We start from the raw sequence: 17,887 nt of genomic DNA on the forward strand, positions 1-17,887 counted from the left end.
TGTGGCTGAGAACTCCCATTGAAGTCGATGGGGTATTTGGCTGTAAAGAAGTAGATTAATATGGTTTGGAGATAGTTTCCTTTTAAACATTAACTTAGAAAGGAACTAAAGTATGTGTTTACTTTTTACTCACGAGTACAATTAAGACTAATCCCTCTCGGTTCGGTAAGGGCATTTCTGTACTGGAAGTGCTGGAGTTCTCTCCTGACTCAGGGCTGCACCGAACAGCATTTCAGAATGTGACAAGGTGATGGTGTAGCTTTTTTTTTTTTTCCCCACATTTATCATATATGTTTACTCTTTTTAAAGGAAACTGAATAAAGAGTCAGTTTAAATGTTAAGTTGCCCACAGATGCTTCCCCTGTGGTTACAAGAAGCGAGACGTATTCTTTATTGCTGCAGGAAAGGGTCCCCCACCATGTCAAAGCACCCAGTAATCAGGTTGCAATAGTAACAGATTACGGCTGTCATGTTTCTTTTTTCTCCAGGTTCTGATTTCTCTCCCTATCTCTGGTTTTATTCTAGTAAGAGATACCCGGTGGCTCATTTTGCTCAGGTCATCCAGGAGAACTTACATGGGCCAATAGTTTCCATTACATTTATCTCATCTCCTGTCTTTTGCAGCTCACCTAAGTGAGTGCCCCACAAGCAGATGAGATACAGTCCGAACTACATTTGCATCAGTGGTAGTCTGAGGAAAACAAAGCAAGGGCGTTTAATCTGAGTTCTCCCAAATCACGCCTCTTCCATGGATAACAGAAGGGGTTTAAGCAAAACTTTTTGCAGTGGCTGATAATGAATAAGTACTTCATGTAAAGCTTTCAGGCCAGTTCCTCAGTCCTGTCTGTGGTCCCGTCGTGCAACAAGAGCAGTGCGGGGGGACCCAAAGCCAGACAAAAGAGCAAAGCGAAGGGTTTCCCCGGCACGAGCAGACTGGTGGCTGGCACAAGGCTGGCGTCCCTGCTGTCCCCTCAGCCATGCCTCCTCCTGCTGCAGCCTTCGCTGCTGTCCCAACAGCATGGGTGCAGTGGCCGAGGCGCCTGCCTCCAGCTCTCGGCCCCAACCACCTGTGGGGACGGGAACCTGACGTTACCCCGTCTCACATCAGGCCCAGCTTTCCTGGTGGTGCTGAGCTCTAGCCACCGGGAGCTCTTCCCCTCTCTCCTGCTTTTATCAAGTGTGAAGATGAGCTCGGCGCAATTTGTGATTTTTTTTCAAAGAAATGCCTCCCTAAGGCACTGGCACGGGGTGACGAGCAGGAGAGGACATCGCCCCCGCCAAGGCACGTTTGGAGGAGCCCGCTGGTGCAGCATGCTCCTTGAGGTGAAAACACAGCAAACGCACCCGCCGCAGCCTGCCTACTCCATAGTATTTCCTGGTATTTTGAGGAGACGGAAAGCAAGCTGAAATGTTCTGGTGCTTTAAAGGAGGACTAAGCATTGGTGGGAGGCTTGTTTAGTATCTGAGTGGGATCATGACTACGATGTTCATCTGCATGTTACCAGCATGGAAAATACGCAATTGGGAGCGGTTTGAAGACGAGTAGGCTCAGGAAGAAAGGGAAACTATTCCAGGGAGGGAGGAGGTAGCGGCTGCTAATGCTTGCAGCATGAAGATCGTGGAAAAGCTGGAGATATCAGACCGGGATAATCTGCAGGAGGAGGAGATCAGGCACAGATCAACACTTTATGGGAGGCTACCCTAAAAGCATTCTGGCAGGATGGCATTTACCCTCGGGGCAGCAGCAGGGCGGGTGCCAAACCCGCCTGTTGAAGCAGCAGGAGGTTACCAGCCAAATGTGCATGCCGTGACCCTGGGGGACCTTTCTTTCAAACGTGCCTTTAGTTTGCTGGCATGTAGAGGAGCTGGCAGCCACGCTTCACGCCAGTGATGATGCAACGTAGCTCTCCTTTCAGAAGTGTCTCCATAAAGCTGACAGATGCTGTTATCGCCTGGTTCTGCCCGGATCGCTGGCCCCAGTGTTCGAGGCGGCTTTTGGGTGATGTGTAAGCGAGCAGGGAGCAGCACGTGCAGAATGGATGCAAGGTGTCTTCCAGCGCGTGCCTAGCAGGGTAGTCATCTGCACGTTGTGGTAGTCTTTCAAGTATGTGAAAAAGCCAACAAATAACAGCTCGCTGCTTCTGCCTGATGCTTGAAGCCAGGGAATGAACATTTGCAGCTCACTTAGGATTTCGGTGTGTTTGGCAGGTTGGTTCAAGGCACCATGACTTTCTAGCAATGCTCCTGCAGTATTCTTCACATTCTTTTGTCAAAGAGAGGGGAAAATGTATGACTGATTCCTGCTTAATTAGGCCTCATCTGCTAAACACTTTTGTCACTATTTACATATGAGTAGTCCCACTGAAGTCAGGTCCAACAGCTGTATACTTCATCTGGTAACAATGTAAATCCAAGATAAACACACTTGGAACAAGAGATGTACATTGCCTTATATGTATGAACTACCTGAATAGAGCAAATGCTGTGTCGTACAATTCTGGCAAGGGCTAAAAGCTATCCTGTTTCAACACCCTGTAAGCAGATCACCTGGTTATTAGTCTTAAATGATGGACCAAACTCTTCACACTAGTGCTGACTTTTACTGAAGAGTTATAACTTGCCAAATGAGTAACTTGGATTAATTGTTTGCCCCTATGATAATATGAAAAATAAAAATAAAAAATACTCCCCACATACTCCCATCAAGTGCCTTTTTGTGGCTGGGTGTCCCATGGCCTCGGGATCTATTCTCCTGGAGGTAACAACCAGTCAGGAATGGGACGTAGGGAAAGGAAATGGCTGGAAACTTGATGGACAGCTGGGTTTAATTCTGTCTCAGCCCCTTTCCTCATTCCTTTCTTGCAGGAGTCTCTCTGAACCGCCTGCCAGGGACCTTTTTCCACCACTGTTGTGCGTTCACTCATGTCCCATCTTTGGCTCTGGTCCCTCAGAGCAACGTGGGCTGTTCTGTCACCAGTGAGTGTCCGTGCGGGGACTGCGACTGTTCTGTACTACCTCCTCCTCCTCTTCTGCCAAGGAACTTTGCTTTTTGGCATCCCATATCACCCTGCCCGTGACCTTTTGTTCTTCCATACACCATATCTCTAGAGTCTTGATTACTGCGCTTGTTTTTTTCATAAGTACTTCAGACTGACATGATTGAGGCAACGTAGAGCAAAATCTCCCTTCAGCAAACACATGCTTAATTTGGTCTGATGACCGCGAGATGGGTTATCAGCTGCTGCCTATTCCAGTGAAATGGGTGGGGGGGGGTTGGATTATCTTAAACAGAAGTGTTCACCAGAAGCTCTTTGAGATAGCTCTATAAATGAGTATTCTTGCGTGTTGTTCTGTCAGCATGACCCTGCCTTATTATCCTTGGCAAAGCTCATCCATTTGCTCTGGAACAGGCCTGAATTGACTGTGTGTCCTGTTCTTGCTGTGGGTCCCTCTTAGAAAGCCTTCTGTGGAAGTTTTTAGGATGTTTAATGTTACTGTGTCATTATAATACTGTGATCCAGCAAAGTTTCCATCTGGACATCCTTAATGACTGAGAACTTCCTCAGAAAGTGAAAATACCTGGAAGTTAATGATCTGAGAAGTAGGTGAGGAACAGATAGACTACTTTCTTACAAATGATACAGCTAGAATGACTTTCTGGATGAAAGACTGTATTTCTTGAGTTTTGAAGTATGTAGAATTGTTTGTTTGTTTGCTTTAATTGATACTACTTCCTTACTGAGTTGTCTCTACCCACAAGTGCTGAGGACTCCCTGAAGTCAGAAACTTTTAGGGCTCAGATGCGTACTTGTATGACTTTCTGTCCAAAGCAGACCCCACCATAGTTGTTCTACTCCTCGGAGGGAGAGGTGGCAGCTGTTGGCTTAGAAGGTTGGGAGAAGGCATGGTGTGATGCAGTCCCCCTTTGTTAAAACACTTGTGGGGTGTTTTAAGTGGCATTTAAAAAGTGGTGTTCACAACTGGTACTAACACTATCAGTGCTTCCAACGGTGGAAAGTTCAGTTCCCTGACTGAAGATCAATACTTAAGGATGGGTCTTGGGTGACAAGTGACGGGGTAATCTACTGGGTGCAGCCTTACAGCAGCAGCAGCCTTTGGGAGCAGCTCTGTCCGTTGCACGCCACACGGGCAGCGTGTGATGCTGACGAAGGGGGTCAGCAGTCCTCTTCTGGGCAGGTCGGCTGGAGACCACCCGACGTGCCTTCTTGCACCTTGCCCCCAGGACGGCCGAGGCAGGAAAGTACCAGCTGTACCAGTCTTAGGGCAGCATCTGCTGGTTATTGCATGGATCAACATAAGTGGTTGTCATGGAAGAGGCTGCTGGCTTTGGCTCCCGGGCGGAGGTACCTGGGGCTCGGGCCGGGGGGGCACAGGCTCCGCCGGGGGAACGCCCCGCAGCGCCCTGGGAGCAGCCGCCCGGGAGGGAGCGGCACCGGGCGAGGGGCTCCTGCCTCCGCCTTCCCTCCGGTACCGCCGGCAGCCCCCACAAACTTTGCCGGGGCCGCAGGCCGCCTCCGAAGGCGAGGGCGGGCGGGCCGGTGTCGCCCCCAGCCCTCAGCTGGCCGCGGTGGGGGGGACCCGGGGACAAAACGGGGGACGGGAGCGCGGCGGCAGCGGGGCCCGCAGCCCTCCCGGGGTCGGGGGGTGGCGAGGGCAGAGCGAGGAGGGGGCGAGGTGCGGCGGGGACAGGCCGGGGGCTCCGAGGGAGCCGGTCGGGGCAGCGAGCCGCCTCCTCTTGCGGCGTGCAACAAGTCCCTGGAGCTCTCCCCGCGAGGGCGAGCGAGCCCCGGAGCCCCCGATGGGTACTCACCTGCCGGCTCCGCGCCGCCCCGTGTCGCTCGGCCCCGGGTGCGGGCGGGGAGCGGGGCCGGGCTCTCCCCGGGAACTTGGCGTCCCGCTCCGGCGTGCGGGGGGCGGCGGTCACGTTCCGCGGCGGCAGCCGGTAACCCCTCTCGTTCATTGGGATCACGTAAGAACTCGGAGGGAAACGTGACTCTGAGCTAAGGCGTTTGCGTACGTCTATAGGTTCTTAAAACTCCCTGCCAGCCGCTTTCTGTCTTCTGTAGGCACCAAGGTGGCGGAGAGTTGAAGCTTGCGGATATTGCAAAGGGTTATTAGATTCATAAGTCACACCAAGTGGTGGGCGATCCACTGAGCAAAGCAGAAGTTCTCACATGATGACTTCAAACAAGACACATTACCTTCCAGCATCTGTTGGGGAGACTGGATTTTAAGACACTTCTGTCTCCAGGACAGCAAAGAAACAATGGTGAGTACCAATAAAAAGCCTATTTTTGTAACTGGGGAGAGGGGAAAGAAAAAAAAAAAGAAAAAAAAAAGGCTTGCGATGTTGCTTAACAACAGTATCTGGTACCACGGGCTGGGCTGTCTGGCACTTGGCGTGCCGGAGGACGGGACCCGCGGCGGCCGGCAGCACGGCGGTGCGGGCAGCGCAACTTTCCCCGGAACGCTCCGCTGCGGGGCTGCGCCGGGATCCCCGCCTCGGAGAAACTTGGAGCCGCCGGGGAGCGGCGCGGAGCCGGCCGCCCGCTGCCGACGGCTGTCCCCAGGCGGGCCGGGGGCCGGGCCGTGCCCCGAGCCGGGCCGGGCCGGGCGGGGGCCGGGGCGCGCAGGGGGCGCGCAGAGGCCGCGCAGCGCCGCGCGCTTCACGTGACGGGCACGGCGGCGAGGAGCGGCCGGGGCGCGCAGGGGGCGCGCAGCGGCGCGGGGCCGGCGGCGGCGGGGCAGCACCCTGGACAGAGGCGGCGGGGGAGGCCCCGCGCCCCGGCGGGCTCGGGGAGCCGCGGGCAGCCGGTACCGACCCCCCCCCTCCTCCGCTCCTCACCCCTCCTTCCCGTCCTTCCCATCCCATCCCCTCCCCTCCCCTCCCCGCCCGCCGCCCTCTCGCCCCGCCGGAGCTGGGCGAAGTTGAATTCCTAGCGGTGCGGGCTGGAACAGGAAAAGGAGGAAAAAAAAAAAAAAAAAAAAAGAGTCTTGCAAGCTCCGGGGGTTGGTTTGACGGTGTCAAGTTTGGGAAATGCGAGTGTTTATCGGCACGATCTAGCCACTGCTTGTGGTGTTAGCTGTGACTAAGGTAAGCGGGAGGGTGATCCCCCGGCGGCACCCCTCTGCCTGCTGCCCCCGTCTCGGTGCCGTGGGGATGGGTTCCTGCTCTTTGCCGAGTTTTGGTACCTTTGTGGCTGGGCGGTGTGTGGAGGCTAGCGAAGGTAGGAGCAGCTTGATGAGATTTCACTACGACTTGAGTTAAGTTGTGCCTGATTTAATCTGGGAATCTCGTATCTCGATGTGCGTGTGCATGCTATGGGCAGAGATGCAACCGATCTTTACCTAGATAAGCAGATGCGACGGATTTTTCCCTAGCCGGGGATGGAAGTTGCTTTTGCATAGCTAAAGAGATGCAGCTGAGCTCTAGCTGGCACTATGCACAACTGATCTCGCATAGATAAAGAGACGCAGCTGATCTTTACCTACATGGAGATGAGCCGGTCCCCAGCTTGAGGGATCGCTGATGGCCCCTCTGTGTGTGCGAGCTACGACGGAACGGGAGCGCCGTGCATGTATTGCTGATGATCCAATATCCGCAGCTACTTTGCTATAATTAAAAGGGGGGGGGGGGAGGTGTTTGACAAGCCTGAAACCCAAACGCAGCCCCCCCACCTGGAGATCGCTCGGATAAGCTTTCTGCTCATCTCCCTCTCTCTAGTCTCTCCCCCCCCCCCCCCCCCCCTTCCTACGTAGAAATGTAGCTAATAATATTTAGTCTCCGGGCTAAAAATAAGCTCTAGAAAGTCAGCAGTTTGGCGGAGCAGCGGCGGTAGCAGCAGTGCTCGCAGGTAGACAAGCTCCGGGGGTCTCCGGCTGTGCGCGGAGCCCGTGCATTGATTCCCCCCCCCAGCCACCCTCACCAAACCCGGGGGTGTTTTGGGGGGGGGGGGGTTCCTCCCGCGGAGGGGGGGGGGCTCCGAGCCGAGCGGCGCTGCCTCGGCGAGGAGACCCCGTCCCCGTGCCCACCCTGCTGGCCCCGAGGGGCGGCCGAGCCGGGCGGCGCCCCCCTCCCGGGCACCGCGGGGGCGCTCCCTGCGGCACAGCCCCGCGGCCGCCCCGCTGCGGCGCCGGGCCCCGCCGGGGAGGAGGCAGCGATGGAAGGAAGGAGGGATGGGAGGAAGGAGGGATGGGAGGAAGGGAGGGAGGATCCCGCGGCCCCGCCGCCCCCGCCTCCCGCCGGGCTCCCGCTCCGGCTCGCACGTAGCGGCGCCGAGGAGGGAACCCCCCGGCAGGCGGGGAGGGGGCGGCATCCCCGCTGCGCACCCGGGGGCTTCCCCCCCGCGCCCCCCCGCGGCGCCGTTGTCACGGCGACCGCCTCCAACCCCCCCGTGGGCACCGTCCTGCGTGGGCCGGGGATGCCCCCCCGGAGCCGAGCCAAAACGGAGGTGCCGCGGGACGGCCCCGGGGGGCTGTGCGGGGCGGGGGGCTCGCTGCCCGCGGAGGAAAAGGGCCCTCGGCCGGGCGGGGGCAGGCGCAGGAGCGGTGTATTTTTCCGTTTCCACTTTGAAAACTTGCGTTTGCCGGGATGCCCGGGCTAGGCGCGACGGGAGGCGTTTCTCGGCAGCTCTGAGGCGAGGAGGAACTGGTCGAGAAGAGGCCGGCCTCAGGAGTGTCTGTCGTCGGCAGGCTGGAGCGCACTCAAACGCACCTCCTTTGCGGTCCCCGTGTCACTAAATTCGTACCCAAACGTCCTCTGACCGGTTTTCACTTGGGAAGGAGCCAGGTGGTGCCACTAGTGCCTGAACGCACGTACTGGGGTCTGGTGGCGGTGAGCCCTACCCAAGGCTGTCCAGTCCCCAAAATACACAGCTCTGGTACAGAGGAGGTTGCCAAGGAGCTTCTGTTTATGTGAATTTTCCACTCCGGGGATAATCTTGTATGTCTTCATACACTTTAATTTTACACCCGTTACTTTGTCACCGGCTCTTAAAACCTCTGCGTTCTGATATTGCCCTTCCTGCCTCCGCCGTCTTGTTTGTGCCCAGTTCCGATCGCTCTCTGTGGAGACGAATGGGACGGACGGCCGCTAACAAATGACACGGGGCCGTATTTGGTCACATTTGCTCGCAGTGACTCATACCTTAATCTGCAAGTAGCTTTATTGATTTTAGTACCTAGTATTTCTCCAGGAGCTGTCACCCATTTGGTGGTGGTTCGTCACCGCCGTTCGTCTCTTATGGTTATGATAGTGTAAAATGTCGGATCTCCTCTGAGGATCTCTCCGTCCTGCAAAGCTTTGATGTGGCAGCCTGTCTTTCTCCTTTTTAACAGTTCTCTGTTTATTTTACCTGATGCCACAAGTGTTATTTTCAGTGGTTCACTGACCCTCAGGTGTCTGTGTCCAGTGTGAGATGTTTTCCTGTGTGGTGTTTGACATAGGCCTGATCTTTCCCAAAGTTCTTCATTCTCTGTACCTCTCCATTTGCATAACCACTTGATTTTCAGAGTACTTCAATAATTTTCTAATTTCAGAATGATCTGACAGTTCCCACTACTTATTTCTAGAGGCCTTCCCTGACAGGCCTGGAGGATTGCATAGCATTTCATTGATCCGAGGTGGCTGGATTTGACTTTGCACAGCGAGTCCTTTATTTTGTTTCTTTATCACACCGATATTGTCGAGCTCTCAGAAATGCCCAAAGAAAATGCAGGCTGGCTGCCATTTAGTAACCATGCTCTGCTTCCTAAATACGGTGGCATATGATTGCCCAGCCACGAGAAATTCTGGAAAGGTGGATGAATCCCTAGGGAGAGATTTTGCTCAGTGCTGTAAGTCTTACCATGAATCACAGTAGTAAATCACCACTGAGCACTCTAAGATGTAGCTGCTAGAATTTTTTTAATCAGGTACACAAACAAAAAGAGCATCCATAAGGTTTCAGGAGATCTAGTTCATTCCTCTAGCAAAAAATAGTAATTTCAAGTGCTGTAAACAACATCTTGTGTAAGGAACAGTACCTCTCTGAAAATCAGCAGGTTCCTTCAGACTTGGCAAACAGGCAGGTAGCACAAGCTGAAAGACGTATGGAGAGGTGCTTTCACAGCTTCCTCCCCTTTGGGCTAACATTAGATGGAGAATGCAGCATTTCTTTTGTTTGTGGAAAAAAACCCTTGGATGGAGGCTTGGAAACTGGGACTAACAAAAACAGGCTCATCCAAGTGGCCCTTAAAATGGGGACAATGGCTGTTGGGGCATAAAGAGCTAGAAAGAAGGAGCTGAGGAACGCAGGTCTGGCTTTGCCATGCTTCTTGCCATTCGTGGTTGGCGAGTCCAGCTAGCAATAGGGACCACAGAATATGGGCAGATGATACATAAACATGAAATACTTTTATGCCTGGAAGTAAGTGTTTTAAACAAATCTGAGTAGCCCGTGTTTCCCTTGCAGGTGGGCTTCCAATTATTTTTACACTTCTTTTCTGCCTCTCTCCCACCTCATTGTTGGGAATGCTGAAGTGCCCTGGCAGGAAGATGTGATGGGACGTCCTGGGGCTTGTGACGAGCTGCTCGGTGCGCAAACCGCCCAACAGCTCCAGTGATCCCTGCGCCCACACGCAGGCAAGGTGCAGTGCAACACAGGGCACTGACTTCTCCCATTCCCTGAAAATATCTCTGAGACATACTCTTGCAAAATTGTAGCCAGGAAAACATAACGACTGACATAGAGTTCATATAACAACTGCCCACCCATTTCATTATTTCACAAATGTGTGATTCGTGCTTGTGAGCTGTCACTGTTAACATTTCCATCTGTCTCAATATTGCTTCTATTCTTAGTTGCTATGTGATAGATGTAGGTGTATGAAAAGGATTTCTCCCCCTTCCCTGTGTCATGAAACAAAATAAACGAAAGCCACATATGTGTATCCATGCCTTTCATGAGGGCAGTAAGAAATACCAGCACCCTGGCAGCACTCCCTCCGTTGGAAGTAGCGGTGGAGTAAGAAACATACGGCTGGGGCCTCTGGGTACTACTGCTAGAACACGTACACAACGGGGAGAAACGTAAGTCAAAACCTAACCACAAAAGAACAATAATGCTTTGATCTGCTTTTGAACGTGTAGCTTTAGAGACCTATTTTCCTAATCACATAAGAATGGGAGTAATTTTGCTTATCGCGTAATCCTAATTGGTGGTTTCGTGAGGCAGCCTCAGAGGGCAGATAGCTGGGACACACATGAGCATTCAAAGGTCTGGGCCCTTGGCTGTGGGGAGCTTTCCAGACCTGGAGCCTCCAAGGTACTTGTTGCTCGGACAGACAGAAAACTCTCCGCATGAGGCAGGCAAGTCCCGCGTTTGTCCATGCATGTGTGCCAGCGCTGGATGTGATGGGGTACCCGTAAACTCTTGTGGTCTCCTTACAAAATGCACCTTTTGGAGTGGCTAATAGCCACGGCCCACCTCCTGTCCAGCCCCTCGGCGGGGGCTTTGCTGGGGGGCTCAGCCGCTGCGCTCCCCCTGCTCCTCCAGAGGTAAGTGGCTCCCCAGGGCATCCCGTGGGTGGTGTGTGCGGTGGGGCTGTGATCGGCCGAGGTCTCGCCAGAAGCACCTAAATATATACTTTCTCTTCCGCCCACCTCTTAGTGGTCTGGTCTTTCTTTGTTTTTCTTCCCAAAATAGCATGCACAACCCAAATTTAACAAGCATAAGCCATACACGCTGGCCTCCAATTTATTTTGACATTTGGCAAGAATGATTACGCGACGCGTTCATTAAGTCATAACATTTTCACTACTTGGCCATTTCAGATTGTTATTGACTGTCGCGCATGTGAAAATAACAAATTTATTTATTTCAAAATGGGAAGTAGACCACAAACCTCTGAACGCAATGTGTTGTTTCTGGATGCAATGTACACAGAGACTTTTAGAGGCGTAGGTCTCACCTGGCTGTAAGAAATAATGGTTCCTTTCTGAAAGGGGTGAGGAGGGGCTTATTATCCCCTGAAATGTTTATAGGGTTGTGCAGTGAAGGAGGTCTAGGCAGACAAGTTGTTTCCTTTTTCTTAAACAGAGCCCCTTCCTCCTGACAATCCTTTGTGGGGCTTATGAAAAATGCATTAAACAGTTACGGTAATAGATAATTAGATGGACCAGCTAAAAGCAATATGAAAGGGGGCTGGTAGCACAAGGATTACAGAAGGTGTGTGGGCATTTTGACATCCAGAAAACATTATAGATCTGGTCTCAGCTACCTCAGTCTCATGATGATAATTAAGAAATGTGGGTGTAGAAAAGCTATTCGCATGGTTAGGTTGGATTATTGCTGCAGTTCAAAACACAATTGGCACAGACACCCACACTGGACATGATTGCCCTTTGATGAGGCAGATACTGACTTTTTAAAGTTGACATAGTTAAAATTATGTCTAAAGTTTATGGGGCCACAAGCTTCTGACTGGATTCCATTATTATAACAAATTGTAACACACAAGCTGAAGCACTTTAAAAGGAAAAAAAAAAATGAGGAACGTTGAGGAGGAAGGGACCCTGGCAGTGAGAATGCTTCAGGACTTAACCCTTCTCTCATCTGTTCAGCAGAGTAGAAGAACATGGGTGATGTCCAGAGGGTTTGCTTCATGTGAGTTTCATATGCATTCCCATACATCCTCTTCAGAGACAGGCTAGAGGGAAGGCCAGCCAGGCTGGTTCCTTGTCTGCTTCATTGTTAACCCGGAGCATAAATCTGGCTCCTCTATGGCTTGTGTGTTGTGCGGCAGATCTTTGCAGTTCTTTCGCCTCAGTTTGTTCATCAGCAATACAGATGTGTTACAAAACTCTTACCCGAGCACTAAAAAGATGATAAATACCACGGATGGAAAACAAAAAAAAAGTTCAAGATTCTTTATAAGTAGATTTTTTTTTTTTTCAAAGAGATGAGTGCAAATGGAAAGAGAATGATGGAGACTCTCGATGGGGTCTGTTAGTGCATAGGATAGGACATAACAGTATAGCTTGACCTACTCACTCTTGCAGGGTGTTATCTCTCTGTTAGAGACACTAAACGTGTGCAGATATGGAAACTTCAAAATATTGACTTCAGGCCTGATCCTGCTTTTGGGTGTATTTATTCTTTTGCGCACTTGACTTTTTAAAACAACAGCAATGGAAGAATGTTACACGGTGGCCCAGTGGTCATTCCATACTTATCACTTAATTGCCGTTCAGTTTTTCCCTGAGGAACCAGAAAAAGCCACGTGTTGATGAGAGAGACAGATCTGCAACAGCACCTGACACTTCAAAATCATCTCTTTTCCAAAATCTTCAACGCAGACTCAGTTCTATACTTTTTGACACTGTGTTCAAAGAGGCTTTCAAATTTTCCCCGTAAAACTATCATCAAAAACTTACAATGATGTTTGATATAATATTCAGATGCAAAATTAAATTTATAATGAGGACAATGGATTTCAGGCAAACAGGTGGTTACTAAAAGGAAAAAAAAATCTGACAGCAAATACCTTTTGAAAATTGACCAACTCTACTGAGAATGGGATGCAGTGAAAGTCATGAACGGGGTCAAGAGAATGGAGCTGCCGAGGTAGTTAGTTGGCTCTGTCAAATAAATGTTCATTCACATCTGTTGAAAGTTTATAAAACCATCTGAGAGGATATTTGGCTGAGTTTTGTAAACAGATATCTGATAAAATAGAGTTGGCCAAGAAAAAAAAGCCCTAATAGTTTTAAAGCGAGGCTAAATTCTAGTTTTGGAATTTTCCAGTGGATGACAGTGTATCACAAACATCCTTTGCTTCTGTGCATGCCCCTTGCTGTAGCCTGAAGTGTGATACCGCTTATGCTATTGTTGAAATTTTATTGCATCAGAAGGGAAAAAATGAATAATGTATCTATTGGCTATAGAAAGACATCCACACAAGGAGTGAATCTTACAGTATTTCCCATATCAGTCTCTTTCTGTGTCCCAAATTTGGTTTACCAACTAAGTTATTCTAAGTCCTTATACCACACTCATCCTTCATCGTGGTATTTGAACACCTTTCTAAGTGACATGACTAATATCTGCCACATGTTTTGCACTCATCCTTTCCCAAGGGAACTAATGCTTCAAGTCTAGTTTTTTTTCCTTTGCTTTTCCTGCTGTGCGTCGGTCTCTCACAAAGGTCGGGGTGGTGTGAGAGGTAAGAATTTCATCATGGATTCACCCGATTCTTCTCTTTCCCCTGGTGCTTGCCGCTACCTCAGCCGTCCGTCACTCTATCCACCACCTATTCCCCAGGCAGATCTGATTCTCCTGCTTTTCCCGCCCACCACCTGTTGTTTGCCTGCTCCCAAATCCTTCACCTAGACTCAGTCATCAGCTGATCCGACCACAGTCATAGTCCAGGATATCCACTGCTGTTCTTAGCGCTTTTTTTTTTTTTTTTGAACTCTTTGAAAGATCCCAGCTTCTCTGACTTCAGAGAGGCTTTTGTTCCCCAGTCTATCGCCTTTGGCACCAAATAGTTATTTTTATCATCCCATCAAAGATCTCCTGCAGCATTCACTAAGGAAAATTCTGCTAGCTCACAATTTTTAGGGAGCCCAAAGCGACCAAAATATCTGACAAGAAGGCTGAGCCTTTTTTTAAGGCAAAGCGAGAAAGTTAATTTTAAATGGTGAGAATGTCATAATCGTTTATCCAGAGGGATTTTCCAGACAAAGTGGGGCGGAAATTCAAGCTCTCACAAGGCACGCGCTTCAGGGCAGAGGAGAGACGGAGAAGATGGACTTTCCACATTTGTTTTCTGCTGGGTTCGCCCCATCCCCTGGCACGCCAGCCTGCCCCAGAGCAGCAGGGCAGGACCGAGGCGATGTACTGCCGCCTCCACCACCACCAGAGGCCATTTCACCAGCTGCTGCTTCTGTGTGACAGCTGCCCGGGGCTCTGATTAGCAGCACGGCTTCCAGCTCGCCTCTGCCAGGGCTGTAAACGCGAGGCTTGTGTGTGTGATGCCAGTTCCCTCTCAGAAACTGAGAGTCGGGCAGGCTTCAGCGCCTGTTCCCCCAGGACGTACTGGGGATGATGCAGACGCAGTGCTGAGCCTCGTTTGGATCTGTTTGCCTCTTTGTTTCCCTCAATTTGCATTTCTGACGTGGTTTTCAGGCTGGGATGGCAGCAGAGCCCACATGTGACCCCCTAGGTGCCCTGCAGGCCAGCCCTTCCCATGAAGCCCACAGTTGCCTTTGGCTCCCAGAGCTAATTGCAGGGGGCGTTAATGCCCTCCTGCCCCGCAGCAGCCTCTCCCTCTCCAATCTGGCTACAGAGCTGTCAGTGGCCGTGGGTGACAGCCCAGACAGGGAACAAGGGCAGGGGGACTTTAACTCCTTCTGTAAAGAGGCAACTCTTCTGTAAAGAGGCAACCCGTGTCTCTCGGACATAGGCACTTTGGAGACTGTGGCTCAGAGGGCTGGGACCACTGCAGTGGTGGGACGGAGCTGTGGCCGTGAGCCCTCCCTGTGCCCCCCGGTACCACTGCCATGGTGCAGGCCCACTGGCCGTGCCCTCAGATGGGATGCTCTGCAGCCACAGGTGGGGCAATTTGCCTTGGTCTGCCTCATGGCCACTTGGTGAGGCAGAGGCTACGATAGCACAGGTAGGGAAGGGGTAGGAAAGGAAAGTTATAGGGTTGTATATGTCCCTGGCAGGCTGGCGCCGGGTCGCAGCATCTCCTGGGGCAAGCCGGCCATGTGGCCGGGGGTGTCCGGACAGGAGGGCAGCAAACCCAGCGGTAAAACGAGCATGTTGTCATTGTGCCTCCCGAACTCCGACAACCGCTGCAGGTTTCTGGCAGTTAACGGGGCCTACATTAAGAAACTAATCAGAAACAAGCCCCTAGATTATACCAGTTCTTACTCATTTTCTTTTATCTCAATACAGCTCCTTAAAAGAATATTTTTAACGGATCTTTTAAACATTTCTAGTAAGAGGCAATAGACAAAATGTCATAATTTCCATATGAAGGAGTTTCTGTCAGTGCAATTCCTTTCTAAAAAGCCATTTTACCCTAATATGGTCCCAAAGTTTAAGTAACATATTCTGTCGCAATGACTTTTGCATCAAAACAATTTTTCTGTGTTTCATATCCAAGAAAAAATGTTGAATATTTAAATTCCGTATCCTTTTTGATCTTAATTCCCATCACAGAAGAGCTCTTTAGGCCTCATCAATGTGCTCTAGGTACAATATCAGAGTATATTTTTCATATGATGGGATCTAACCCAAATTAGGAAACCAAAGGGGAACACGCTATACATGCCTGGAAGGGAAACGGATTCTGCTCCGAGCATAGAGCAGGGTAAAGCATCAAACAGAAACGTAACAAAAATATAAAATAATGGTTTAAATTCCTCGCCGCAGAATCCTTGCTTAAAACCTAGCACTGGGCTCTGTGCTGATTTACACACTTTGCATTCCTGCTGACTTCAGTGGTGTTTATATTCAAATAACCAAAGGCACAATAAGGCCGTGCAGGATGTCATTGGATTGTAATGAGTTATAGCTGATTAAACAGGATAACTAATGGAAAACAGGGAGGTGTTTAAAGGCACCACTCCTTTGCAATCATTTGCTTTTCAGCTGTGTAAACTCCACAAAAAATAAAGAGTGTCCAGGAAATAAATGCTGATAATGTTGTTTATGAGTTTGTACCCAAAACGCATGGGACCTCAGCCTCAGGTGTCCTGCCGGAGCAGGGGCTGGGTTTCACTTCAGCCCTGCACATGGGGGGGTGACACGGTCTCGTGGAGGCCACGTCCTCCCGTTTGAGAAGAGGCATCGGGCTCGAGGAAGGTTATTTAAATGCAGCTTAAAAATTCACGCTGGTTTTCTGGTTTAGCACTTCAGGACTTTCAGACCTGGAGTGGCTGCACATCTGTCCCGTGCTCCTGTCTCACCTCTGGGCGCCCGTCACCGACAGCCCAGCGCCCGCGGCCGGGCCTTCAGAGCCGCGCGTCCCTGCCATTAATCTCCCAGGCGGAATGCGGCAACGCTTGTACGCCACATGGTTCCAGTTATTAAATTAGCAGAAGATTAACAATCCCAAGTGTTCAATAAACAGAAAAGACAGCAAACAAATGAAATGCGTTAGTTAAGGGAAATTTTGGCTTTAATGCAACTAATCCAGCGTTTGTGTCGTGAACCACAAGTCGCGGTGACTGGGGGAGGAGGAGGACGTGATGTGGTCTAGGTTTTGCTGCTAGGACCCAGGTTTTACTGCTGAGCTGATGATTTTACACCACGATTAGTAAAAATGTCTACTGCTCCTCAGCTACTTCTCTCTTTAATGCTCTATTTGTTAACATGGAGAATATTTTTACCTCCCGAGGTGCTTCTTAGGTGAAATAATTCAATAACCTGTTTTAAAGGGCATCACCTCGGGGCAGTAAAGCTGTGCGGCCCATACCTGGTGAGCTGGGGTCTGATGTCAGAGGAGAGGTTTGCTGCCTAAAGCCAAGTAACCACACAGGGGCATTTGCAGTGTGGCCACAGAGGTTTCACTGAGGTTTGGGGGCTGGCTTACTTTCAGGATGTATCCAAAATAAGCTCTCCAGAGTTACGGACTGAGTAGGGTTTGGTGAGGCAAGTACATGCAGTCAGGTCAGACAAGGTGCCTGGCTAAGTTTATTAAACCTCTGGAATCCGATCCCTTTAAATATTAAAAATAATCCGCTGCATTGCATCTAATTGAAGCACAGTGAGTATGTCGAGGAAAGGAGAGCTGACTCAATCCCAGCACCTTTCACCCACAGGCGCACCACCCGCTTGCTGATCCCCTTCCAGCGCAGGGCTCCAGTGGCTGGCTCTGTCACAGGAGCGTCCCCGGCCATCTCGTCTCACTGCCCGCGGCTCTGGTTTCTCCCAGCCCCAGGAACCACATGCTTCTGGCCTCCAGGGGTGGAGGAGGTTCTCTTTCCCCTTCCCACACCGCCGTGGAGCCTGCCTCCTGCCATTCCTGTCCCGCTGTTGGGGTGGCTGTGCCCGGCCAGGAGGCACACTGACGGGGCACGTGTGCACTGCCACCACCACGTGTGACTCGCTCTCAGTCTCAGCGCCAACCGATGCCAGCAGAGGCACCTGCACAGGGGGGCGAGGCGTGGGCGCAGCAGGGGCGAGCTCCACAGCAAGTACGGTCATGAGCAGCTTAATGCCTCTCCGCACGGCGGGCGCGTGCACTTCCTCGTCGGCAAGGAGCTGATCTGCACCTACCACAGAGCTTTGTTACTGCAGCAGTTCCGTGCGCGTAAATTGCACTGAAATCCCTGACTAGGAGGCATGGGACAGGATCCAGGGTACAGATCCCCCGCGCGATGGAAAACTGGCATACCTTTAGCAGACATGAGAAGAGACCAATTACTCTAATTGTTGGTTGGAGTTTTTTTAATTTGCTTTTGCTGTAGCTGCAGGGTGACGGCGCCGAGCTATTAGGTGATATTTTCTCCAGAAAAAATGTTGTGGTTTCAGTCCCAGTGATTGAAAGGGTGGATTTTGCTGCTTTGTCCTGTACACACACAGCCTGAGAACCGCGTCTAATGAAAGATCTTTGATTTTGCATTCCCAACTTCACTGTTTCTCGTAATGCTTTCCCTGCTAAAACAAGGCTGAAGCACCTCTCTGCGGACGTTGCTCACTGAAGGTGAAATTTCACTTGGTGCTGACGGTGACCACCGCAAGCTGTTGGGGGCACGGCAGCCCGGCCACCTGGCAGGCCGCAGCCACAGGGCCAGACATGGGGTGAACCAGGAGGCCGAGAGACACATGGGGTCCCCAGCGAGCGGTTGGGTCCCCAAGGGTGCTGAGGGCTC

At 51.2% G+C, this 17,887-nt stretch overlaps 1 protein-coding gene across 2 annotated transcripts in view; it reads left to right on the top strand.

Moving 5' to 3' along the window:
• Nucleotides 1-4,282: 4,282 nt before the first annotated feature.
• BDNF (brain derived neurotrophic factor) overlaps nt 4,283-17,887 on the top strand; it is a 39,103-nt gene continuing 25,498 nt past the window's right edge. The window contains exons 1-2 of one of the 2 annotated variants that reach the window (XR_013951783.1): nt 4,283-5,290; nt 9,474-9,655. Coding sequence is in view for 1 of the 2 variants with exons in the window: in XM_080593644.1 (XP_080449770.1) it covers nt 5,288-5,290 (3 nt within the window). In the remaining variant the exon portion in view is untranslated. Of the gene's footprint in view, nt 5,291-9,473; nt 9,656-17,887 lie in introns of those variants that run through there. The other variant, XM_080593644.1, reaches the window with a different exon arrangement.

Source organism: Anser brachyrhynchus, assembly GCF_964034855.1.
Source record: "Anser brachyrhynchus genome assembly, chromosome: 5".
NCBI lineage: Eukaryota > Metazoa > Chordata > Aves > Anseriformes > Anatidae > Anser > Anser brachyrhynchus.